This window comes from Terrapene carolina, unplaced genomic scaffold (assembly GCF_002925995.2).
Source record: "Terrapene carolina triunguis isolate 2854851 unplaced genomic scaffold, T_m_triunguis-2.0 Scaffold42, whole genome shotgun sequence".
NCBI classification, from domain to species: domain Eukaryota; kingdom Metazoa; phylum Chordata; order Testudines; family Emydidae; genus Terrapene; species Terrapene triunguis.
The window spans coordinates 41,757,500-41,785,450 of NW_020664393.1; the positions used below are offsets into that span (position 1 = coordinate 41,757,500).

General features: G+C 41.5%; 1 protein-coding gene across 1 annotated transcript in view; it reads right to left on the minus strand.

Annotated features, from left to right (window-relative positions):
- Positions 1-27,951, minus strand: part of MLIP (muscular LMNA interacting protein) — a 174,968-nt gene that overhangs the window by 87,333 nt on the left and 59,684 nt on the right. Inside the window, exons 4-6 of the mRNA XM_024220440.1 lie at positions 26,389-26,775; positions 17,998-19,635; positions 5,396-5,467 (exon numbers count right to left, since the gene is read on the minus strand). Coding sequence (XP_024076208.1) covers positions 5,396-5,467; positions 17,998-19,635; positions 26,389-26,775 — 2,097 coding nt within the window. The remainder of the gene's footprint in view (positions 1-5,395; positions 5,468-17,997; positions 19,636-26,388; positions 26,776-27,951) is intronic.

Here is a 27,951-nt window from a genome sequence, read left to right on the forward strand (position 1 = left end):
TGGGGGGGGGGGGTTGCTCTGTGACTTTGTGGCGGGGGAGGGCAGTTACTGATCTTATGCAGCGGTCCTTATCCTGGATCACAGAGCCACGCAGCAGGGGATCTGTAACCCTCCTCCCCCTGCCAGAAAGTCACCTAGCCGACACATACACGCAGTCCCGCCCAGGAGTGCTGGTAGGCTCCGTTGAAACAACCAGTCCACCACTGCGGAGCCTGTCATTCCTGGAGTTTAGAAGCATCATTTGCATCAGAACACTAAACCCGCCCCCCGCCACAGTCTGCATCCCCGGTTTAAAACATTCCCGCGAAAACAGTAATAAAGACAACGGTGTTCATTAACAAAACAGAACTGATTTTATTTTGGGGAAGGGGGTGAAGGGGGTGTGTAGCTGGAGAGGATAGTCAACATAAACTGGGTAAAGAAACGGTGGCAGGTTGAGCTTCTGTGTCCACAAACTTAACAGTCACTGGTTACCCTGCTCAGTCAGGAACCTAGCTTTCAAAGCCTCCCGGATGCACAGCGCGTCCCGCTGGGATCTTCTAATCGCCCGGCTGTCTGGCTGGGCGTAATCTGAAGCCAGGGTATTTGCCTCAACCTCCCACCCCGCCATAAAGGTCTCCCCCTTGCTCTCACATAGATTGTGGAGCACACAGCAAGCTGCAATAACAATGGGGATATTGGTTTCGCTGAGGTCACAGCGAGTCAGTAAGCTTCTCCATCTCCCCTTGAGACGGCCAAAAGCACACTCCACCACCATTCTGCACTTGCTCAGACGGTAGTTGAACAGTTCTTTTTCTGTGTCCAGGGCGCCAGTATAGGGCTTCATGAGCCAGGGCATTAGCGGGTAGGCTGGGTCCCCGAGGATGACTGTAGGCATCTCCACATCCCCAAGAGTTATTTTGTGGTCTGGGAAGTAAATACCTTCCTGCAGCCGTCTAAACAGACCAGAGTTCCTGAACACGCGAGCGTCATGAACCTTGCCCGGCCATCCGACGTTGATGTTGGTAAAACGTCCCCTATGGTCCACCAGTGCTTGCAGCACCATTGAAAAGTAGCCCTTTCTGTTAATGTACTGGCTGGCCTGGTGGTCCAGTCCCAGGATAGGGATGTGAGTCCCATCTATAGCCCCACCGCAGTTTGGGAATCCCATCGCGGCGAAGCCATCTATGATGACCTGCGCGTTTCCCAGGGTCACTACCTTTGAGAGCAGTACCTTAACAATTGCGTTGGCTACTTGCATCACAACAACCCCCACGGTAGATTTGCCCACACCAAAGTGGTTCGCGACTGACCGGTAGCTGTCCGGCGTTGCAAGCTTCCAGAGGGCTATGGCCACTCGCTTCTGGACAGTCAGGGCTGCTCGCATCCGGGTGTCATTGCGCTTCAGGGCAGGGGACAGCAACTCACAAAGTTCCAGGAAAGTGCCCTTCCGCATGCGAAAGTTTCGCAGCCACTGGGATTCATCCCAGACCTGCAGCACTATGCGGTCCCACCAGTCCGTGCTTGTTTCCCGGGCCCAGAATCGCCGTTCCAGAATATCCACATGATCCATTGCCACCGTGATGTCCTGGGCGCTGGGTCTCGTGGTTTCTGACAGTTCTGTGCTACTCTCCGACTTCAGGCCCTCACGGCGGTGCCGTAGCCTCCTCGCCTGATTTCTCTGCATCTGCCTCAGGGAAAGGTGTATGATAAGCTGCGAGGCGTTGAGAACGGCCACAACTGCAGCGATGGTCGCAGCGGGATCCATGCTCGCAGTGCTGTGGCGTCCGCGCTGTCACTGATCAGAAAAGTGCGCGAACTGATTTCCCGCCGGCGCTTTCAAGGAGGGAGGGAGGTCGGTAGTGACGGACGGATGATGACAGTTACCCAAAAGCACCCTCGCCACATTTTTTTACCCAGAAGGCATTGGCGGCTCGACCCAGAATTCCAATGGGCAGCGGGGACTGCGGGAACTGTGCGATAGCTTCCCACAGTGCACCGCTTCCAATGTCGACGCTTGCCCCATTAGTGTGGACTCACAAAGTCGAATTACTGTCCTTAGTGTGGACACACACGTTCGACTTTGTAATATCGATTCCACATATTCGATTTAAGTGAAATCGAACTACCCTCGTAGTGTAGACATACCCATACTGTCCAGATCACAAAGGGTCTTCCCTTTAGCTCACCTTGCAGAGCTTCTGCATCTGGCCCAAGAGTGCCCCAATTTAAATCAATCCCATGGAGTAAGGAGCTCCATTAATTGACCAATTGGAGTGTCTGACCACCAGATGAAAAAAACAATGAACCACTTATCTAGCAAGGGGGGAAAAGTTAAAGACCCCACTTCAGCCAGCACATTTGGAGGAGAAAAAAAGCATTAGAATTACTGTCTTTCTTGGCCCTTCGGTGTTAAAAGGACAATAGTACATTGGGAATCCATAAAAGGAAGTTTAAAAAGGATACCCTCCCAAATGTTATATGTACAGAGAGAGAGAGAAAGAGATTAGAGATAGAGGTGGATTGATTAAACAAATAAAAGTTAGATACAGGGAGAGAAACATATCAGCAATAGAAACAAAATCACCACCACCTTTTTATCATGTGATCTGGTACATGGTATGAACTGTGACTAGATCATAGACTTCAAGGGCCTGGGCAAGCACATTTCTCTTGACCCCTCGAACAATTAAATGTCACTGCTTAAGAAGTGAAACAAGGGTTGTCTTATTTTTCTAAAAATGCCTTTCCGAAAAGTCAGACAATCCTTGTTTCACCTCCTAAGCAGTGATTATAATTATAAGCAGATGAGACTTGCTCAGCTTGTGTTCAATAGTGACTATCATGACAAATGAATGTCTGTGTTGGATATTGCAGAACAGCATTTCTTGGTACAAGAAGTGTAGCTGTAAGGGTATGTCTAAACTTCAAGCTGGAGGTGCAATTTCCAGGTCAAGGAGACATCCCTGCACTAGCTCCGATCAGGCTAATGTGCTAAAAATAGAAGTGTAGCCACGATGGCGCAGCTAGCCAACATATGTACCTAGTGTCCCCGATGGGCTTGTACTAAAGACAGCTAGCCCGTCCCACCATGTGCACCACCACAGAAACACTTTGTTTTTAGGGTGCCAGCTCAATCACACTTAGGTCGACTATGTCTCCTCAAGCTGGAAATCATACCTTCAGCTCAATGGGCAGACGTGCCCCAAGACTTTTCACCTAAACTGGTCTGATCTTATCAAGAATTATATGCTAAAAAAAAGTGATTTATATAATTAAAACTTAGTTCTCTTGCACCTCTCCTTATAAAAACATTAGGTTCCAAAATTTAAATAATGATAGCTGGAATAAAATTATTGGCAATAGCAATAACTATCTTTGGGCTAGACTGTGACTTGAACTACAAACCTTCACATGAGTAATAACCCCCCTTTCCTTTGTGTGGGCTACCAGGACTGGGTGCCCTGGGCTTTGTAGGTGCTGTGTGCCTACTTACTCCCTCCTGGAGCTGGTAGGTGGAGAATGTGTGTCAGCCAACCCAGTTGAGCTGGTACAGGAGGATGTTGTAGTTAGTTGCTGGTAAAGGCTAGTAGCAAATTACTCTCTTCCTCTCCCCAAAATGAGGGAGAAGCAGGGAGGGAACTGTACCTTAGAGTGGTGCTTGAGTCATAATACTTATCATGACTATTTGGGGTACAACTTACACATCACACTTGATCAGGCTGTGCCTTAAGGCATAATCTAGTACATTGTAGTCTAAATTATCTGAGCACGAGACCCAAATCCTGCCTTAGAAAATCTAATTTCTACTGATATTATATGAACTTGCTTTCTCTCTTTCAGAATGTGCCAAGGTTAGTATTTTCAATAGAAAGGGCAATAACTAAGGGCTTCTCTCTCAATGCTAGTGTCATTTCAGACAATACCATCGTTTTCTGATGACCTTATCATCATTTTCTGCAAACTCAATTTTATATATTGGGAATAAGGTGCATAGAACTAGAAAAAGGTAGAAATTCCAAAGAGTGTTACCAAGATCCATTCCTAAAATGGAATCACCCTTGATTTGTAATATATGAAATCAATGTTCAAGAAAAAGCTGAGCATCCAAGTCTTCAATAAAAGAAGATATAACCTGCAATAAATGAAAAACTTCAATCGAGCATTAAAGAGTATAAAAAACAAATGTATTAAATGGTTTGAAGAAAAAAATCCAGTTTGTATCTGTTAAACATGGTGTGACTTTCAAATATGCCAACTATTATCAGCTAGCCTACAATTAATAATACTTGACCAGGGGTAAAACTCTAAAAAGGACCTATGGGTATGTCTACACTGCATACTAAGCCCATGCTCAGAATCAGGTTGAGACCAAGCCCTGCTTCCATCCACACACAAATCAGTCTGACACAGGTCAGCAGAACTCAGGACCTGGGTCCTAGGACCTTGCTAGTTGATGTGGGTCAGAGCCCAATTCCTGCTATGACTTGTGTCCTAGCGCTGTCATTTTGCAGTGTGGATGCTGTTCAAGCCTCAGACCCAAGAGAGAAGGTCTGGTCAGTGCAGTATGAAGACATTAACATGGCTGTGAGATCCTCTGGTCCAATAATTTATAATGCAGTGTGGATGCTCAAATACGGTCTTGGAAACACTGAGTCCACAAGCCCAGGTTTACAATGCAGCGTAGACTTATCTTAAGTGGCATATAAGCCTAAATCCCATTTTCAAAGGCGACTTAGGCCCTTAGGACCCCAAGTCTTATTGAAAGTTAATGGGACTTAGGCTCCTACAAACCAATTTTTCAAAGGTATTTAGGTGCCTCAGGGAGAGATTTACAAAAATGTCTAAGCAGATTAGGTGCTAACTCCCACTGAAATCAATGGGAATCTTTCTAGTGACTTGAATACAAGCAAGAATGATGCTGGACAAAATTTTCAAAAGGTGAGAGTCAAAGGTACTTCTAAGTCACAGGTGATTTGAAAATTTAACCCTTCATTCAAAATTAAAGTTGTCAATTGCACCGTTGTCTTCAATGGTTGTTTTGTACAAGTATGGACTGCATAATTTGGCCTTCACTGTATAATCAAAATTTAACACCAGACATTTGTCACTGTTTTAGAACTGTGAAAATCTAGCCCTTTGAAGCTTGCCAAAGAACATTTTAGACAGTGTGATGTAAACTGCAACTCCCATGGGAAGAAATATTTTTGTAGAAACTCAGAATAGGAAAGTCTTATAAAACACTACTGGCCCTGAAGAATAGTAGCATATATAATCCTGAATAGTCAGCCCACAGTATTTATGTTTTGAAATATTCCCAGCATTAATGTCAGGAAAATCTTAATTATGAAAAGTTCTTAAGTAGAATGTGCTTGAATACATGAGGCAATTGTCATGCTCTTGAGCAAACACTAACCTTCTGCTCCATAAGCAAGGTGTTTGTAGGGATTGCTGCAAAGGCCTTGTAGCTTGTCTTGATCTTGTATTGCTAGAAGGGGTAAGCAGGAATGGGAATGAAAAAAAAAGGTATGATAGAATTAAAGCTAATTCTACCAATCTCATTGACAAGTTATCAATAATAAAGTGATTACATTTGGTTTGAAAAAGTTTTTTCTTACAGAAGAACTACATGGGCTTCACTTCATGGTGCTATTTTCATGGTTTTATAAATATTATTAAAAAACAATCATATGAATATTTTATATATAAGACATAAATACAGCTGGGGAACTGTTAGCAGCACACAATTTCTTCAATTAACTTGGAAAAGTATCCATAAAGAAAGCTGTTGAGGTTTTTATTTTACAAGTTTTCTTTTTATTTGCAATGCCTTAGTGGAAGGACTGTGCAAACCTATTCCTGCGTATCTATTTCTCATGAACTGTTCACTTCAACTGTGGCTTCCTCAGTGGTCCACATGGAAGCTAATGGAAGTTTTGTCATTGATTTTAATAAGGCAGACTCAGGCCTCTATGGCCTGGATATTTGCTATTTGTGCTGTGTGGATTGGTCAACTAACATGTGGTATTGTTTTGATCCCTGTCCTGGTAACTCCAAACCCAAGAAGACCTTTCAAGATGTCTCTGTGGACCCTTCCATTGTAAATAGTCGTGCAATATTCACAGTTTTGCCAACCTCACACCTCCAAAAAATCATAAATCAGGCCTGCCAAAATCATGAGATTGGGTTTAAAAGCATGAGGTTTTTTAAAATCATACATTTTAGATTTTTTTTTAATTTATCTTTTGGTTTATGAGTCTTTAGGTTCATACTTTCAAGCTTTTCTCTGCAACTATGAGAGCTTGAAACTTACTTTTAAAAAAAAATTAAAGCTCAGATTCTCATATAATTACATGATTTCAAGACCTGGGGCTTTTAGCAAAAATACCATAGTGTGAGGGGTGGCACCACTGTTCACATAATTATTTGTGTGTATGACTATTTGTGACATTTTCCCTCTCACAAATACTCTGATGAACAAATTTGCACTCACATGAATCGTCAAAAAAAAAAAAAAAGTAAATAAAAAATTGTCACAAATAGCACCAAAGTGAATGGTCAGTTTTCATGTGAACAAATATTAATGAATACTTTTCTGCCGTGTTCATCCAGTTCTAGAAATAAAGTAACAAAATTATCTACTTTGCTTTTTTCACTGTGTTGTACTGGAGGCAAGTCAATTATTAGATTAAAGATTGTATAATAAGCTTTACTATTGGGTTCTTCAGTTAATACTTTTTCCTGGCTTCATGAGTATCTAATTTCTACATAATTTATTTCTAATAATAAGGTTTTTCTTAATCCGCCTCTTCCAACAAGAATACTATTGTACACAAATGTTGTAACATTTGCTCCCTAACCAGGAATTTTTTTAACAGACTGATGGAAGAAAAAAAATGGAAGAAAAAATTACTCTCTTTTGTCATGATCTTTGCTTAGGTTTGTCACAGCTGTTCTATATGGCCTTGATCCTGCAGTTTGCTACATCCACAAGCGGGAAATTGCAAGATCAGGGCCTATATTAGTTAATGGTAAAATTTTCAAAAGCATTTAAGTGACTTAAGAGCCTACATCCCATTTTCATAAAAGACTTATGAGCCTAACTCATTGATTTTCAATTAACTTTAGACAGCTATGGACCAGATTTGTAAAGGTATTAAGGTACCTAAGGATCGAGATAGGTGCCTAGTGGGATTTTCAAAAGCTCCTACATTCCTAACTCCCACTGAAATTCCTAGGCACCTAAGTCACTTTTGAAAATGGGAGTTAGGCTCCTGCATCATTTGAGTGGTTTTGGAGATTTTCTCCAATGTCTGTATAGTGCTTTTAAAAATACAAACCATATACTGTGATGGGGGACTGTTAGCAGCAATAAATAGAGCCCCTTTGGGCAGCCAGCACCCTCATCACTTAGGACATGCAGGGCACTGGGTAGTTAGAGTAGGAGGGAGTTAGCTAGTTTACGGGAATCACTTGCACCTGTAGGGAATCTGATAAGCTACTGGAGTAATTAGCTCACCAATTGGATAGCTCAGAAAAGAAAGCAAGCAGTATAAAAGGCTGAGCTACATTGTGCTGTAGCTAAAGCACTGGGCAAAAAATAATAATAAAGACACTTGGTGAAGGTACCTCGTGGAGTGTGTGCGCTGTTGAATCACAAGGAGAGCTCACCAGTCAGGGTTTCCAGGGATGGAGGTGGAACAAGCTTACATATATACATATTGGTATATAAATATATAAAAAGCTAAATATTCAAAACAAAACAAAATCCTTCAGTATTATAGGCACATCTTTTTTGCATCAGCAATTGCACGTGTTTTGGTGCCTAATGATCTGAATGCGCTTGCAAGTCTGATAGGGGCATCTAAATAGGTGCATCCGAAGGTCTAATTGTGCTCACATTTAATTGCATGTGCACAATTGTATGCACAATACTGAAAGTTGATATGAGGCCAGGAAACAGTCAGCGGCATAATATACAACGAAGCACAAACACATTGAAAAAGGCTGCAGTCCTCCTTCTATTGAAGCAAGTAGCATTTTGCTGTTGACCCAATGGTAACAGATTCAGATTGAAAAAAATATGTAAAGTAAGGAAAATAGATTTGTAAAGGGAAAATCTATAATTAAGTATACGTAATAATCATGTAATATATTGTGACAAACTGCCAAAGAGAAGATACTCAGAGTTAAATATTCTTCATTCACCTTTATCTCATTATTCCTGACACTTACACATTGTTCTCAGCTTTCTGCAATACTTGGGCACAGTAAAGTAAATGAAAGGCAGAGTGAGAGATCTTAATTTTAAATTACTGGGTTTAGATCTTATAACATTTGGGGGGGAGGTGGATTTCAAGAGTGGGCATACTCATTAGAACTGTAAAAATCCAGGAGCAAATGGAATAATTGCATGCCTATTTGAATGTTCAATTATTTGATATTCTCACATAAGCATAGGTTGTGTGTAAACATATGTGGATTTTGTGGGAAAGCTAATTTCATTCCTTGAAACTTCGGCCTTTAATGTTATTATAAAGCACAGTATTTTTGTTGTGTTTAATATTTTATATATATAATCTACATACACAAACACAAAATCACTAAAGCTTAAAAGCTCTGGTAAAAATTGTGCAGACTCTGTTCCTAGAAATTGTAGCATTCCTTTTTGACCAATTGCTCTTTCATTAAAATTATGATTCCCCTGAGATCATAATGGCTTCTTCAAAGCCCATGCAATCTTCGAATTGTTCTACGTAAAAACAAAAATGTGCAAATCTTAGGCATATACAGATTTATGCATAGGGAGGTCGTCCCCTCCCACATTTCAGGGGAGACACAACGTCTTCAAGAATTTTCACTGCAGGAACAAGTTGTCCAAGTCAGAAAATTCAACACTTCAGGGGTGAAATTCTGGCCCCATTGAAGTCAGTGAGAGTTTTGCCAGGATTTCACTCCAGAAGTCCAACTTTAGAAAGGCTGAAAGAAGTGTCTGTTGTCTGGGACATTTTCCCAGGAACACAGCCTGTGGAAAGACATTACACAGCCAGAAGACAAATAAGGAGAAGATTAAGACAAATGAGGAGGCTAGGGCATGTGGGAAAGAAAAGAGTGATGGGGAGCAACATGGAGAATGGAGAAAAGGAAAATATGGGAGGGGTTTTATCCACTTAGTTGATATGGGGAACAAAGAACAGACATTAAGATTATTAGACAGGAAAATTGGAAACATTATGAAACACAGAAAAATTCATGACATTCTTTACAAGCCTACATGCCTGACTGCCATTCAATGGCGGAGTGATGTCCTCATCAGAACACATGCTGGGGAACATTACACTGAGAGCCAAATGTGTAGGAGGCATAGAAATAAAAAAGACATGTTTAAGACAATGTACTGGTATTGAATGCTTCTCTTACCCTGTAATTGAGGCATTGAGTACAGTGTTTTCAACACTACAGCAAAACAAGGAAGAGCAAGGAAAAGAGAGAAATAAAAAGGGAGACAAGAAAGCTCAACAGTTTCTGAATGCAAATGTGCAAGAGAAGAAGCAATGTTTCCTAATCTCCTAATGTTGAATTTTAACTAGTATTGTGTTAACAATATTTTTCTTACTTGCTAGATATGTAACAATTTTTCACTGGCAAGGGTGATAACTAGAGTTCATTGAAAAATGGATTTGTTTGCTATGGAAAGTTTTGTCTTTTTGTTAAACTTGAATTTTTGGCCAAAAATGCTAATGGGGTTGTTTGTTTTTTGTTTCTGTTTTCAAATGAAAAATCAAAACTTAAAAGAAAGCAGACAACTGCCACACACACAAAAATCATGTAATTGAAAACCCAATTTTCCATGAAAAAAATTATGGAAAATTTGGACTAGCCCAGGTGATAACTAAAAGTAGGTGTTGTGCCAGTCTGTACCCAGGTTTAGTCATTTTACAAGACTATGATAAATTTTGTACTGTGTAAAGTATGCCTTGTGAGGTACCATTCGAAAACTCGTAATTTGATCATTACTGTCCTGGTAAAATATGTGTGGCAACATTGTATGTAAAGTTATAAGATTCTATGTATGATGTTACTAAGACATATTCCAAATCTGGGGAAGCAGCCACAAACCAGTTCCTCAGAGACAAAAGGCCAACTGATGCCTCAGCCAGGTGTCAACAAAATGAAATCAACCATCACCTAGTTAATCGGCCATTCTTTGGCAGGAAAAAAAGAGGCGAGCAAGAAATTTACATCTTGGAAAAGAAACAGCAGGCGGTTCCCAGCCCCACAGACTTTCTGTCTCCCGTACCCCAGCTGGAGATGATTCTCAGAGAAGAGGAAAAAGTATAAGAATGGGGAACAGACACCCAAGTTATTCCTCCCTTTCTCTCTACCCATGGCAGCCACAATACCTGAGGAACAAAGAAACAGATTTGGACTGAGGGAGGGATCCTGTCTGAAAGGAATTCAGCCAGTAAGACTCTGAAGCACTTGGCGAGAGAGACTTTTGCTTTGAATTCACGTAGTTTGTTAAGTTCGTTGTGTTTTACCTTTATTTTCTTGTAACCAAATTTGAACTTTTATGCCTCATTACTTGTAATCACTTCATTTTTTTCTGTCATTAATAAATGTGTTTTATTGTTTTATCTAGACCAGTGTGCTTGGATTGAAGTGTTTGGGAAACTCCATTTGAAATAACAGGATTTGTGCATATCATTTTCTATTTAAAAAATGACAGCCTTTATATGAGCTTGAGTTGTCTAGGAGAGGGCTGGGCAGTACAAGACGCACACTTCTGGGGAAAGTCTGGGACTGGGAATTTGCTGGTGTTGCTCTGCAGTGTAATTCAAGAGTGGCTGGCCATAGCACTCATACAGTATAGCCGGGAGTGATTTACATGCTGGAGGCTGTGTGTGGGCAGACTAGGAGTGGTTGCTTTCACAGTGAAGCAGTGTAAAAGACACCCGGGATGAAGAATTGAGGGGACACAGCTGTTCAACAGTCCACATTGTACCCCGAGTAATGTCACAGGTGTAATTTCCAATAATACAAGCCTCTGTCCCGCAAAGTACTTATATATGTATTTAAATTTAAGCACAAGTAGTTGCTGTGAGGCTGTATAATTAAATATGACCATTTATATCATTGAAATTACCACTGTTACACAATTACAACAAATCTTGTACCGAGTATGTCACGTAAGGTGTTAATGGAAAAGTTATGATTTTCTAAGCATGATTATCCTGTTTATATGCATCTTTGTAGCTAAAGTTATGAATATTGGCTATGCATTGGTATCTTATACATGTGTTGTATTCCTGGCTAGAATTTACATTAGACCCAGAAAGCTATGGGTTGATAGCCCATTAAGGGCACTTCACCCTACCAATGGGTCATAGAAGAAACTCATCCTGCCCAGTAAACCTTTCCTGTGGATGCCTCAGCCAGAATATGGGCAATGGCTGCCCCTCTGAGTCATCAAAGCATGTAAGGACATGTGATATGCTCATGTGACCCTGGACTCCATCTTGGGCCAGTACGTTTCCATGCACTGAGCTATGAGCTTTGTTTGAGATAGTAAATTTCCAGGCACATGGCAGAAAATACAAAAGACCCCTGAGATATCTCCATTGTGCATGTTTCCTGCCCTGATTCTCTGGACTGTGGATTTACAACTAAAAGGAGCATTTTTGAACTATGCACTGAGGAGCTTACAACCTTTTGGAAGTCACCAGAGAGACTTTACAAGCCAGCAGTCTATTCCATCACTGCTACAAGCCTGATATAAGGATTTTGCAATCACGTGTATGTATATGATTTATTAACTCTCTTCTTCTTTTCTTTTATTATTAAACCTTTAGCTTTAGTTACTAAAGGATTGGCATCAGTTTGATTATTGGGTAAAATCTGAGTTATATATTGACCTGGCTAAGTGGCTGATCTCTTTGGATTAGAAGGACCCTATAGTTGATTAAAATAGTTTTCAGCAAACACTTATCATATAATCCAGTGTCTGGGTGGTAGAACCAGGGCTGGAATGCCTAAGGAGACTGCATTTTTGACTTCTTGTTAACCACTGTGGTGAGACAGATGTTTACTTTTGTTACTGGCTTGGTATAACATAATGAGTAATGCCCAGTTTGGGGTCATCTTGCCCTATTTCTCAGCAGTTTGTCCTGAATTTGGTATCCTCAGCTGTGACCCACTGAGGCAAGGTGATAGTTGCACAAGACTTTTCTTTCTGCAGGGCTGATGCTGAGAGGAGTTGAACACCTGTGACTTCAGTGGGAGCTGCAAGTACTCAGCATCGCTCAGGATGGGGCCATGTGTTTTTGCAAGCTCTTATTCTCACAGGCTGTGATCACAAAACAAGAAGAGGGCCGGGTGCAAACAGTGCTCCTGATACCTGCTTCTGAAATAGAATGACGATTCACCCGTGAAAGCACGGTTCAAGAACAGGTCATATACCACCCAGCTATAAACACGAGAAAATGTTTAACTTGCATGGGATGAGAAAATGTGTTAATCTGCAAGTGATTAAAATTAGGAACACATGTATTAGACGGTTGAAAGAAAATAATCCAGTTAGTGCCTGCGAGTTGCAGGTTCAATTATTACTTGCCATTCCACAGTTATTAAAACCTGACAAAAGTGTTTAGATTGTACAGTGAGGGCCACTATAAAAAACAGACAATAGAAAGAACTGGGTGGTTTTTTTTTTTTACAGGTAGCAGGTGCTTGTGAAAATTAAAATATATGTTTTTTTTTTCTTTTAATGGATGAATATGGTATCCATTAAACTAACAGGATTGACTTCAAGCAGGTATAGGGCCTGATCTGGTGTCAACGAGAATCTTTCCAAGGACATCAATTAACTTTGGATCAGGTCGACAGTGCAGACAGGTGCACTGTGTGCAGCCCTACATTGCTGTGTCAATGCACCTGCAGTAAATCCTGATTTACATCCCTCTCCTATCCCAGTCCTCAGCTACGCATAAGTAGAGCCTGCCAACTACTAAATTACATGCTGTTCTTTGTAATATGGACAACTGGCAATTCAGCTGAGCCCAACATATTGAGGGTATGATTCTGCAGCCTTTCCATGAAGACTTCAGTGGGACTACTCACATGAATGATGCCTGCAGCACTGAGGCCTACTTGTCATCTGTGACCTACGGAAAAATTTGACTCCAGGAGTGAAGTCCTAGCTCAGCTGGATTCAATGGCAAAACTCCCGTTCACTTCAGCGGGTCCAGGGTTTCACCCTAGGTCTTTAGAGGTGAAAGACTAGTTTTATTTCCAGAATGGGGATATACAGGATTGGGATTATTATCCCCGAAGAAATTTTGTGGGAAATACATGAAGGATGGTCTGTACCATAGGTAAAAAAATATGGTCTTCAGGAGAATCTGTGGCCACATCCAGCAACACACTTAAGCACATATGTAATTTTAAGCACGCGAGCAGTTCTGTTGAAGTCAAGCACTCAGGTGAAGGATATGAGACCAGCAAGTCAATGGAACCACTCACATGTTTAAGTCATATTCATGTGTAAGTGTTTTGCTGAATCATATCTTTTAAGAGACTAGGACAGAAGTGCCACTGGCAGGGATGATTTAAAGATATCCAGAGAAGGGCTGAACTGCTATAGAGGGAGTCATTTTCCTTTTGATTCAAACACTAATTCATTATATTTATTATAACATGGTCCCCCAAAATGAGCTGCACACTTCACAACACATATAACATGGTGTAACATGGTTTAGATATTGTTTTAATTTTTCCATCTGAGATATTCTCTCCCCCTTTCTCTGCCCTTTTTCTCACAGAGACTAGGTGAGTGAGGTAATATCTTTCATTGGACCAACTTCTGTTGGTGAAAGACAAGCTCTTGAGCTTACATAGAGCTCTTCTTCAACTCACATTCTCTTGTAAGCAGAATATGATCTCTTTAATGTTCAAGTCAAACTTTCAAACTCGGGATATTTGAGTGTGATTTAAATTGGACTAGACAAGCTCAGACATCCCTAAATTTGAGAAAGCTGCTATTCTGTGAGTTTTCCAGGCTTTAGAGATCTTGGTAAAGAAGTGTTTTCTAAGCAAGGAGAGAATAAGACAGAGAATGTTAGACCCACTGCAAAGCTGGGTCTGACCTAGTTTTTGTCAATCAATAGGCGTGAGAGGCCATAAAGTTGCTACTGACTTTTCTCAAACTTATTTAAAAATAGACAGCATTTTTATTGAAATTTGTCGTTGCGTGGTAGCTGAAAATATTTTTTCTGTACATTCTCATTTATATTTTGACACTGAAATATATGTTTTCAACATGATCCCCATGATAATTGTACTCCACTGTATCTGTGACTGAGCAAGAGGCCCCTCAGTTACACTCTGCCTGGCAAATCCTGCCCTCTCCTCCGTGGGTACAAAGGGGGCGTATATATATAAAACTAGAATGGTACGTTCCTTACAATCAGAAAGAAAAGAAATGCAGAGCTGGCAGCTGAATGTTTTAATCAATATTTTGCATTAAAATTAACATTTCCCCTCAGTAAAAATTAAATCTGATCAATATGTTCTGTATAATTCCTGTCCTCTTTGTAGCAAATCTTTGTTGAATTAATAGCAGCACAAATGGCTCATCACCCAAACCTATCATATTACGTTGAGACACTTCTTCTGTAAACCACACTCTGCTGATGAGAAAGCATTATTACTTTGATTTTGTGTTACCGAAACAGTTTGGACGGGATTGCAGCAAGCACGTCAGCTAGTAAAGAGTCATTTTAATAAATGCAAAACTAGTGATGATGCAGCAATAAGGCTGCAAAATCAGCACTCAAAAGTCAACACATTCCAAAAGTTAAGGTTTTTCCTTCAGTGTTAGCTTAGCCACATTGTACATACTCAAATATACAGTTTGTTACACCATGCAGTAATAATCAGCCACTACAGTCTCTATGCAGTACTTAGTGCTAAAATCAGATTGATTCCCACAGTATTCTTGCCAGCAAGTTAAAGAAGTATGGGCTGGATGAATGGACTATAAAGTGGATAAAAAGCTGACTAGATCGTCGGACTCAACGGGTATTGATCAACGGCTCCATGTCTAGTTGGCAGCCGGTTTCAAGCGGAGTGCCCCAAGGGTCGGTCCTGGGGCCCGTTTTGTTCAATATCTCCATTAATTATCTGGAGGATGGCGTGGACTGCACTCTCAGCAAGTTTGCAGATGACACTAAACTGGAAGGAGTGGTAGATACGCTGGAGGGTAGGGATAGGATACAGAGGGACCTAGACAAATTGGAGGATTGGGCCAAAAGAAACCTGATGAGGTTCAACAAGGACAAGTGCAGAGTCCTGCACTTAGGACGAAAGAATCCCATTCACTGTTACAGACTAGGGACTGAATGACTAGGAAGCAGTTCTGCAGAAAAGGACCTAGGGGTTACAATGGACTGGAATACTGTGTCCAGTTTTGGGCCCCACACTACAAGAAGGATGTGGAAAAATTGGAAAGAGCCCAGCGGAGGGCAACAAAAATAATTAGGGGGCTGGAGCACATGACTTATGAGGAGAGGCTGAGGGAACTGGGATTGTTTAGTCTGCAGAAGAGAAGAATGAGGGGGGATTTAATAGCTGCTTTCAACTACCTGAATGGGGGTTCCAAAGAAGATGGATCTAGACTGTTCTCAGTGGTACCTGATGACAGAACAAGGAGTAATGGTCTCAAGTTGCAGTGGGGGAGGTTTAGGTTGGATATTAGGAAAAACTTTTTCACTAGGAGGGTGGTGAAGCACTGGAATGGGTTAGCTAGGGAGGTGGTGGAATCTCCTTCCTTAGAGGTTTCTAAGGTCAGGCTTGACAAAGCCCTGGCTGGGATGATTTAGTTGGGAATTGGTCCTGCTTTGAGCAGGGGGTTGAACTAGATGACCTCCTGAGGTCCCTTCCGATCCTGATATTCTATGAGTCTATGATTCAAAGAGACCTGTGGACTCCACATATTGCTGGAGTTGTCTCACCTCAAGCCTTCCAAAAAAAGGGAATATTTGAGACAGAGTGGTAACCAGCATCAACAAATGAGCAAAGGCCTACCAAACCAGTGAGCTTGTGGAGCTCTTGGACCAACTCCATGAAAACAGGGGAGGGAGGTTTTGAATGGATACTGTTATCAACTGTTAATGAATTCATAAATGTTAAAGCCAGAAGGGAACCTTATGATCATCTGTGATGACCTGCTGTATAACGACAGGCCATAGAATTTCACTCAGAGATTCCTGCATCAGGCCTGTAACTTATGGCTGCATAAGATCATTTTCTTTTGGAAAAACATTCAATCTTGATTTAAAGAGTTCAAGTGATGGAGAATCCACCATATCTCTGAGGAAGTTGGTCCAATGGTTAAATAAATAAAACTAAATTAATGGAGATATCCTATCTCCTAGAACTGGAAGGGACTTTGAATCCATCCCGCCTTCACTAGCAGGACCAAGTACTGATTTTGCCCCAGATCCCTAAGTGGCCCCTTCAAGGATTGAACTCATAACCCTGAGTTTTGCAAGCCAATGCTCAAACCACTGAGCTATCCCTCCCCCCCTAATTATTGGCAAATATTACTGATAAAATTGTGCTGTATTTCTAGTCTGAATTTGACTAGCTTGAGCTAGTTTTAATTGTCACAACTTCTTGGACATGCTAAAGGTTGTTAGGAGCTTCTACCTGACACAACTTGATCCAGGAAACCATATTGTAGCTGGATTGTGAATAATTCAATAAAGTAGGACATCATTCCTAAGATCGTAACTGTACTTCAGCTGTAAGAGGAAAGCTGAGGGGTAAGAAAGAAGAGGAATAAAGAAAAATGGAGAGTGTAGAATCCTGGCTAAGGAGGACAGAAAACCATGAACTCTATTTGCTTCTGTCATCATCTTTTCTTCTGTGTTTTCTAGCTCCCTTTGTTCTCACATGTACACATCTGTTGCATCCTTTTTGGCCCACCCACTTTCCCTTTCTTTCCCCCTCCCATTCCTTCTTTCTTACTCCACACTCTACATTAAGCATTTTAAAAGTCACTGATGTCAAAATCCTCTTACAGCAATTGCCTTTACTGCTGGGACTCTCCCCCTCTTCTTATGAGTGACAAAAAGCGGGAGGCACAGCTGATTCAGCAGAATGCAGGGAAAATGTATTTGAAGCAGCAAATGCACTTGGGAGGTTTCTTTTTTTGTAATACAGAATTTACAACAAGGACACAGAAGCTGCACAAGAATCAAGTCAGCACTTTACCAACCAAGTTAGTGGAGATGGCGTATCTACAGTGTAGCAGAGAGACAAGTGGAGTGAGGGAATATCTTTTATTGGACCAACTTCTGTTGGTGAGAGAGACAAGCTTTCAAGCTACACAGTGCTCTTCTTCAGCATGTGGACACAGCAGAATGAGGCAAAAGGATAAGGACAGAGCTGCAGAAGAGCTGGGATTTTAGCAAAAACTGTAGCAGGCTGCCAGGACTGGGCATAACAGCAGCAGAGATCAAGAGTGAAAACTGAGAGAACATACAGATTCTTTCTCTGTCTCTCCTAAGCTGATATAAATCAGTGCACTTGCATTGTTTTCAATGGGGAACTATGCTGACTTACATCCATTGAGGATCTGCTCTCAACTTGCAGAGACTATGTTTAGTTATTAGTATTATATCCAGCACTGTTTTACCTGAGTTTTATAGAAATTAAAGATAATCAAATCTATTGCCAAACAACGACCAACAAGTCAATCTCCACCAGCTCCTCCTCCCACCCATTGACAATATGTTTTTACTCAACAAACTCTTGATGTGGCTGCTTCCATAATGTAAAACATGGTGTTAGCAACATGTGATGTTATGATTTTGCATTTACACCATTCATATAGTAAGTTTTTCTCTTTTAAAAAAAATTACCCAGTTGCATAATTTTACTATCACCATTCAAAATGGGTGTAATTTTTGTATGAAGACAAAGGTCTATTAGAAAATAAGCATGCAAGACAAGTACCTTGGGTTTCAGGCTTTCATGATCAGGAGGCTGGGAAAAAGACTTTGGTGAACGCAGCTCCCTGGATCTTGACAACGGTGTACAAGGTGACTGGCGTGGGACAGGAGATCTACATGGTGTTACTGATATAGTGGGCAACTGCTTAGGTCTTGCAGCTGAGGAATATAAACTATGTTTTGGGTGCAGTGAGGAGGAATTAAGTTGTGGTGAGTGGGAATGAATATTATAGGGTGGGCAAATAGGTGATGTAGAATTAGCAGGTGAGGAAGACCAATGGGTTGAGACATTTGAAGGGGTAGGGGAGACAGGATTCAGTTCCTGAGCAGACAGCTGGGATGAACCTGCTTTTGATTTATAGGTTGGATGCAAAAGATTTGGAGAAGAGGAAGAACATTTTTCTAGGATAGGGAAGAATGTGCCTTTTTCATTGGCAGGAGAGGACAAAGGGTATGATTTACAAGTGAAAGTGGGTGAGTAGGTGTGGACTCTCCTAGACTTTTCAGGCCTTTGCGGTTTGTGGACAGGGTATGGCAACAGTTTTGTAGGAGAAAGTGCAGGGTTAAGGGAAGAAGAGTGTCTTGGGACAGGGGGCGGCATTGAAGATGATTTAGGTTGTAATAGGGGGGATACAACTGTTTTCCTATAGGAAGAAATGGTGGATGACAGAGGATATAATGAGTCAGGAGAAAGTGTTCTGGCATGAAGGTGCTTTTTAGGGGAAAGGGATCTAGCCCGAGGAGTAGAAACGGGCTTTGAGGACAAAGGCACGTGAATGGGCAAGTGAGAAAATAGTGAAGGCCAATGTTCCTCTTGGCTTGGAGAGTTTGACCTAATCGAAAAGCTTGAGGCAGATTTCTTAGGGGTAGGGGGACTTGTTTTAAACTTTTGATCTATTGTGAGTGTTGAGGAGCAAAGGGAGTTAGGAGAAAAGGTAGGGGGACAGGATGCAGAGGAGAGTGGTCTTTGCTGAGACCGGCCTGACTTCAGAATAGCAGTTAAAAGAGAGAGTCTGGTTGGCAGAGGGGATCTAATTCCAGACTTCATCAGATTTCCACTAGAGGACATCCTGCTACCAGGCTCATTTACACTACATATGGTTGAGGAGGAACCATAAAATGGGGAGGACAGTGCTTTAGAACTAGGTGATAATGAATGTGCTGTGATATGGACAGGGGTGGCAAAAAATGTGTTCAATCTCTTAGAAGAACAGGGAGATACGGGCTGATCTGGAGAACCTGGCGTTCCTGCTGAATTGGGAAAATATGAAACTGGAGTTGGACTTTTTCTTGGAACGGATGATGCTGTGAATTCAGACATTTTGTAAACATAGTTAGGCATAGCAATATTTGGCATTTGAAGGTTATTGGAGAATTGAGTACTTGAAGAAGGGCTGCTTAATACAGATGGTGATCTCTGGGGCATGTAAAGAGGTGAACTGTGAGCAGTAGCCTGAAAACACGTAGATGAATCTTGTTTAGAAGACCTAGCTGCAGACTGCCACTTGTTATAGGATTCTTCCAGAGAAGAGACTTGTTTCGGACTAACAATGTCACATTTTACTTTCAGTTTAGTTGGAGAAATTAAGCAGGCAGCAGGTGGTTTATGAGAAAGATGATCAAAAGTAGAAGGAGAAGTTAACTGGGGAAAAAAGAAAGAAAAGTGTTAAAATAGGGTGAGATGAGGGAAACTGTTAAAATCTTACATATCAGTTGCATGATCATGCGTAAAGTATTATATTAGTACTATATTGTGGGCTAACAGCACAGGGATATCTTAACTGTCAGTGATACAGCCTGGTGGGATCATGAGACATGATTTAGAACAAACAACTTGTGCACATGAATTATTTTGATGGAGATTTTGTTTTGCTTATATAAACAAGTTACCACTTCTCTAGGTTCAAGGCTATTGTATTTCCCATTTAAGCAAAAACTGAAGTAATTATGCTGTCAGTAAGCATATGATGCAACTAGAAGTTATGGTACCCCAACAGTGTACATTTTATTTTACACACACACACACACACACACACACACACACATAGTGATCAGTGATCACAATAACAGTTACATTGATGTGAGAGCAGAATGTGGCCCTAAATATCTATAATATATTTAGTGTCCAATTCTGTTCCTCATGAAATAAGGTCCTACTCAATATGAAGAAGGGTGATAGAATTCAGACCTTCTGTTATCAAAAGGATTACTTCTTGTAATGTCATAATTACATGGAAAGATATCTCCATCCATTGAAAATACAGTAGAAACCCACTACAGTTTATATGACTACGTATGGATGTCCTTAGTCAGGCAATGATTTTCCTGAGTAAGTACTTCAAGATTTAATCCATATAGTTTAGAATTTGTCAGATAATTAGCTGATATGTTGCTGGGTTTGCAATTAAAATAAAAACTAGTCTTTGCATCATACCACACTTGAATAACTACTGTATTACATTTGTGTCAGACAAATAAGGAGGAGAAGGTTTGTAGGTTCTTGTTCAGTTTTTATAACAAACAATTTCTACACATTACTCATCTACTTTCAAATTTTAACAAATACTTCTAAATAATATTATTATCTGAGGTTGATAGAACATCTTTCATTCCAGACAATCCTGAACCATTTAAAAAACTTCCGGCCTGATCTTGCTTCCACTGAAGTCAATGGAACAACTGCCACTAGCTTCCATAGGAGTGAGACTAGGCCCTTGATCTACAGTGAGCACCATTTCTATTTTCTATTGTTATTGCAGAAAAGAATTAAATGAAAACATAATGGTTAAAACCAAAGTCAGCAATTTCTAACCATTATTGTATTTCCTGTGTTCAGTACAGGGAGAAACTGTGACAGTGTGTGGTCACGATTGTTCACCTTTTAAAAGGTGACCACTGAATGTGTATATAGATCAAGTCACACTCTGCTGAAATGCAGCTTCATCTCAGGTTGACTGCATCAGCTGCCAACCAACACATAAGGATTGCAAAGAGCAGAGTCTGTGGAGGAAGCATAGAACGAGAGAATACAAGCACCTGCAGGAAAATGGAATTTGCTCAGGGCGCTAGGGCTAAGACCCTATTGCTTACAGCAGGGGTTCTCAACCTTTTTCTTTCTGAGCCCCCTCCCCGCCCCCCCCCCATGCTATAAAAATTCCACAGCCCAGCTGTGCCACAACAACTCTTTTAATGCATATAAAAGTCAGGGCTAGCATGGGGGGGTGGGGTGGGGGGGGGTGTCGCAAGCAGGGAAATTACTTGGGGTCCCATGCCACAGGGGGCCCCATTAAGCTAAGTTGCTCAGGCTTTGGCTTCACCCCCAGGTGGCAGGGCTTGGGCCCCCAGGCTTTAGCACCGCACCTCCCGGCTTTGGCTTTCTGCCCTGGACCCCAGCAAGTCTAACACCAGCCCTGCTTGCAAACCCCCTGAAACCTGCTTGCGGCCACGGACCTCTGGTGGAGAACTGCTCTCTTACAGAAAGTATATTTGGACATTTAAAGATTAGGAGCCTGATTCCCATTTCTTTATAGCCTCTTTTCACCACTGGCCTGAAAGTGGGGGTAGATGTAATTTGCTCCCACTTCAATGCCTCTCTACAGTGCCAGAGCTGTAGAAAGTGCCTTTGTATAAACGAGAATCAGATGCTAGAAGTGGTTAGGTCCTAATTTTTAATGTCTCATGCTAAAACCAGCACCTCCTGCAGCACTGTGCTATCACCAGGATAAGGAATTAGTTCAGTGGCAGTTTAGAGGGAAGAATGTCATCTGGCATTCTGTTTGCTTCTTACTATTTTTATCTATTGAGCAATGGACTTGGCAGTTTACAAACATAAAACAGTATGTCCCCTACTTCAAGGGTCTTACAGTCTAGCTGAAGCAACACTGAACTCTTTGATGGGCACCTTGTTTTTTAGGTTTCTCATAATTATGTTTATAACTGAGTTTTAAATACACACACCTACACATATCTGTGGTATATACATGTATATACATATATATTATATTTTATATATATATACACATACACCTTTAAAGAAAGATTGCACCAGACAAACTATGACCTTGCAAAACTATTGGCGAGACTACCAAACCTGAAATCCAATGCCATAATAAGAATTAGTCTTTTATTTTAGGTGTTTGTTTCTGTGAGGCGCTTATACAGTGTGGGGCATGTAAGAGGTATGTAAACAGACTGTATTTCTTCTACTACTTCTGCTTATGATCAGTAAGGACAAGAAACATTGGGCTGGATTCATCAAAAGGTTAATACGTTTTTAAAGTTTTAATGGATAGCTTTCATATTAGCTATTTCATGGAATCTCCGGTCATAATAGGGTCAGAAAAAGAACATCTGGGACATCCTGCTTTATAACCTGGGATTTCCATGTAGGTAACCCAAAGACAAACACAGAGATCTGATATTGAAACTCTTACATTTCCTTTAAAAAGTGAGTGTTCTTGTAAATTTCATTGTGTCTGTGAAGTGGGAGCCAATATGAAAAGCAGACTCTCAAAGATACATGAGAGCAGAATCCAGAATGCTGATAAATTACAGATTATTGTAGTTTATTTTGTCTACTAAGGGCTAGATTACAGCCTAAAGCGAGAGCCTATACAAAGAGTGGGTGCACCATTCACTCCCATCTACGGATGACCAGTTTCACTGGCAGATGCAGAAGGAGTTGGAGAGAACCTATACCCTCCAGTCACAAGGTGTCTGGGTTTGCATAGGGGCACAAGGGGGAAAATGAGGGAATGTCCTCTCCATGCCCTCCTACACAACTACAAAGGATGGGCCACCCTGCGGCCTTATGTGCATCTGCCATCATTTATCAGCTGAATCGAAACTCACATCTGCCATGTTTTAACATGGAACATTATTTGTTTGCTCCTCCCTATTCACTAAACATTTTATCTGTTAGTAATTCATTAACACATGAATTGATCTAGTGGCTTCTCGCTTCTGGGGCAACTGGTGCTCCATTATGCCATGTGGGTGGAGCATGAGCATTATGGAAGAGAAAAGGGAGAGAACTGGCTGCTTTATGATCACTGCCTGCTACATGATTCCCGGCTACTTCAACAAACACTGCTGCCTTACAAGAAGTGAGGGGAGCAGAAGAAGTGATAACTAATAAGCTAGTAAATTTGAAATACTGAGCTGCTTTTCATACTTTGAATATGACATTAATTTTTTTGCAGCAACGGTCAAGCAAGTTAAGCCTCCAAGGGTGGTTGGAACATCTATTTACTTCAGTGTCAGTCATTGTTCTCCTTCCCCCACCGACAGGAAATGAAGAGGTTAATGATTCTTTTAAACAAATGTTGTAGTATATGTACAATCACCAAAGTTGACCCTGATGTTGATTTTGTAACCAAGATCCTTTTACAATGTAGACTCCTATGTAAGAGAAGCCTCTGTGAATAATACCGGTAAATTTACTAGCAGATAAGTAATATCACCTTGTCCGATCAGTCCTCCCAAAGAGAGTGCTGATCACAGCGCATCGTTCATGTTGTTAGCCAGTCCTTCAGCCACCCACTGGCCAGGCTGTCAGGGGCACCGGACACCCGATCGGCATAGCACACTGCAGCCTCAAACCCCTGAGCTCAAGTGATCGGCCAGCCTTAGCCTCCCAAGTAGCTGGGATTACAGGCGCGTGCCACCACACCCAGTATAAGTAATGTAGCCATTTTACATTTTCATAATTTCCTTTTGTTTTAGGGTTGACCACTACACTAAATACTAAACTACTCAGAGTAAGAGAGTTACCACAGAAATATTGAGAGGGGCTCAGTAGAGATGGACTTTGAACACCAGAAAAAAGCAGCTTAGTCAAAATGTATTCTATTTTTCACATACAGGGTAACAGATATTATTTAGAAAATAAAGAAGATGGGAAGAGTACATAAAGTTGTTGATCTGTCAGCCATGTGTCTTTAGAACAATGACCTAGGAAGGTATACACTTGAGGCATACATATCAGGCATAATACACATTTACCCTATATAAACTTAGGTATAGGATTAATACAGTTGAACAGACTTTATTTGAATTCTTCCAAACTCTGCATAGAAGGCCAGAGGCTACATTTTTTTTCTCCTATTGCTTGTCAGACCATCAAAAACTCATTAAGAAACTATGGCATGTATATTACTCTCTGTTTCCCTTATAAAAACTTTGCCATATATTTGATAGCAGCTATTGGAGAAAATTCCTAACTAACCCTTCCATGATCTGTGTGGACTCCAAGTACTACAATTAAATTTTCATTTTCTAGATCTTTCATTTCTTGTAAGCTGCCTCCTCAAGGACCAAATCTTTTGTTTCTTACTCAGGCAAAACTTCCTGTCACCAGGGTTCCTATCCCAGGGCACCCCCTAGGACCAGGCCCCAGCACTCACTCAGGCCTCTGCTCTGCAGTGTCCAGGTGTTCCTGTATGCCAGTCCAGTCTCACGAGGCTCTGTCCTCAGACTGAGCCTCAGATAGTCCACCCTCCTGGTGGTTGTCAACAAACCCACACCAACAAGTCATCCCACAGATGTGGTAAAGCTCTCATCCAGAATGCTTCTGCAAAGCTGTGGGCCAAACGAAGGTCACCAGTAGTATAAAACAATAGTCACATCCCTGGTGGATCCACAACAGATCTGTGCTTCCTTCCTTCTTTCAGGGAGGGGTCTCCAGGCAGTGCTCAGCTGAGGACTTCTTGCCTTTAGCCAGTCTTTGCTCCAGGACCTGAGGACTGGAGACCTGCTCTCCTGACTGATGTGCCACCAGCTGAGCTGGGCTTCTCCCTTTTAAGCTCCTCTCTCCAATACTGACATCTCTCACAGATGTGGTGGGGGCAGACCTGCCTAAGCCCACATTAGCTCCTTAGCCCTGTGCTGCCCAGTGTGGGGTTTGTATATCCCATCATACTTCCATTGACTTCACTGGGACTGAGCACATCCAAATGAATAATTCCTCGTGTTAGGAGGTCGTATCCTAAGGTCCTTTCTTGTTCAGTTTTACTCAGTCACAAAGTCACATGAAAACATTGAGATCTCTGGGAACTTGAATAAAAACTGAATAAGGAAATCAGGAGTTGAGCCTTGGACATCAAGAATTATTCATTTTGTTAGACAGAGAAAGCAACAGGTCTTATTTTCTCTTTAAAAACACTGAAGGACTGGATTTTCAGACTAGCATAGCTCTATTGAAGTGAAGGGATTTACATCAATTTACATCAATTGAGGATCTGGCCAATTATGTTAAAAAAGAAGAAAATTATTTCCCCATCTACAATTCCCTGGAGACTATCTGTGCTCCTTCCAGAAACATCAGAAGTCAAGTTTCTGAATGTATTCACAATTTATTTACCCTCTGGTTTAAATTCATCCATTTCCAAATAAAATAAACTCTGAGCACCATTTGTTAATATTTTCTTTAAAGTCCTAAATTTTACTTGATATAAAATCATGTGCCATGTATAGGATAACAGAGGGTGTGTCTTCACAGCACAGTTAGCTTGAATTATAACTCAAGGGTTACCCTTAACTTGACTCCCATCCACACAAAACAATCTGTAGCTTGAGTTAAGTGGTGCTTTGAACTCAAACTCCCTGGCCAGTTGGGGTGGGGAGGGGAGCGGGAGGAGGGTGTGTTGCAGCTCAAGTTACAGCAACTGATCATCAACTAATCCAATCTAATCATTCTGCTAAAGCAGTCACTCCCTGATGCTAATCCAATCACTATTTGTAACTGCAAGTGTGATTTTGAAGTGGGCTCACTCTCACTTGAGTTAGTTAAGTGCAGTAACTCAAGTGTACTAACTGTTGCAGCGAAGACAAGCCCACAGAATGGGCCTTGCACCTTGAGTTGTCATTTACACCCGTGCAAAGACAATGAAAAACGACACTAAAATAGAACAGAAGCATTTTACACCCTCTTTTCACAGATGTAAATGACTGCATAAGGTTCAAAGAAGGGAAAATTCACAAACCAGATCCTCAGCGGTAAATCAGCTTAGCTCCAAGATCCACTGATCTCAATGGAGCTATGCCAGTTTTCACAAGCTGAGAATCTAGCCCTACACCTTTAGATTGTGTTATGATGAGTAGATCAGAGAGGCAAGAAGAAAAAGATTAACAGATCTGCACCAGCTACTCACCTCCACCCCTCCTAACAGCTCCCTTTATACATCCTCTCTGTTGTGAGACACATACCCACTTTTAGCTAGAAATGTAGAACTACTGACTGTGGCAAAAGAGAGAAGTTACTAATAATCCACAAAAAGCAGCCAGTAATCAACATCCATCCCGAGCTGAATTGGATGACCACATCCCAAAAGAGATGGCAAGTAAAAGTTGACATGCACATCCCCACCCACACAGGAAAGTTAAAATAATAACATACCTGGTGGTGTTTTGGGGAACGGGTAGCACTGTGCGACAGCACAGCACATTGTGTCTCAGGAACATTCAGGTCACCATGAGGTTTGCTTGACTCACCACCAGAAGAAATGTGGGAGGTAGCCAATAACTGGCATCTCGCATGCCCAGTGCCATGACCTACAGAAGGCTGCTGAACATTGTTTCTGGAAATGGTCTCTTCATCTCCTTCATCAGAGTCCGTAATAAAGACAAACTCAGCCTTGAAAAGGTCACTCTCCTGCATTTCTCCTTTGCTCGTCTTACACCAGTTTGGCCGGAAAATCTTTTGGCTGGTGCCTGCGTGATAGGTGGATTCACTGTCTTGCCTGATTCCACTTTTTAAGGCCAGGTCATCAGAGACTACGGTAGACTGCAAAACACATTAAAATAAATTCTAATTTAGCTTGCAGCACTAGCTGGCACTATGCTACCAATCTCTCAGAAGATAAGCCAAGATCTCAGGCTCCAGCCTAGGCTGGGTGTGTCCGAGAGACAGAAGTTGGCTGTTCTATTGTTCCACTAACATGCTTTCCCACTCCCAGCACCTTCTCTCCCACCAACACACTGGCCCATACATTAAGTCTGTTATAATGGGAGACACTTGTCGCCTTTCTAGCTACATAGCACTGAAATAGGAGACTCAAGTCAAAACGATAGATTGGATTTGATGTTGGGAATAACATTGCAATTGGGAGGGAAGATAGGGTGCAGTCAAGCAGAATGAGCTGTGAGGCCAGCCTAAAGCAGACATGATGGGGATGGAATTCTGACTGTGGGATCCACAAGAGCAGACAATACTGCTCACAACTATCTGACAGAGAAATCTGGGGCAAAACCCATACATAGCAACAAAGGAACAAAGGACTAGAATTCAGGGCATTCTTTGGAAAGAGGAAACAAAGAATCTGAGGTCAGGGCGCTTTATTGTACATTTAAGGGTAAGCATTTTAGCACAAAGCACAATTGTTCTTTTTACAGCAGAAAATATTCTGCTTTTTCAGTTTCTAGTATTTAACCCGACAAGTGCAGCAGTAGTGTTATCCTTTGCATATGTCTTATGCATTGCTGAGTCACCCAATATTTGAAACTATTGATGTATTTTGTTTCCCTAGAAGAAGGGATCAGGCAGAGGAATAGATGTATGAAATAAATAACCAATAGGGCTTACATATGCATGCTCTGCAAGGGGCATGCTACAGAATTAGATTCCCATTGGTTGCAATGGGAGTTACAGGGAAATAAGTTCTTTCGAAAATCAGACCACTTATTTAGATATCTAAATATGAGCTTGGGTGACTTGGCCATGCTCAGTTTGGAAAGGAGAATATGAAGGTCCTAATACTGCTCAGCATACGTGAGTGCTGCCTGTATTAGAGCATATTGAAACGTGATGGATGGACACAGAACTCAGGGAAACCTGATTCTGCATACTGAGAGCACTGCTAGTCAGGGGTGCTGAAATGGGGGGTGGGGGATCAGGGCCGGCTCTGGCTTTTTTGCCGCCCAAGGCAAAAAAGCCTCCGGCCGCCCCCCCCCCCCCCCCCCC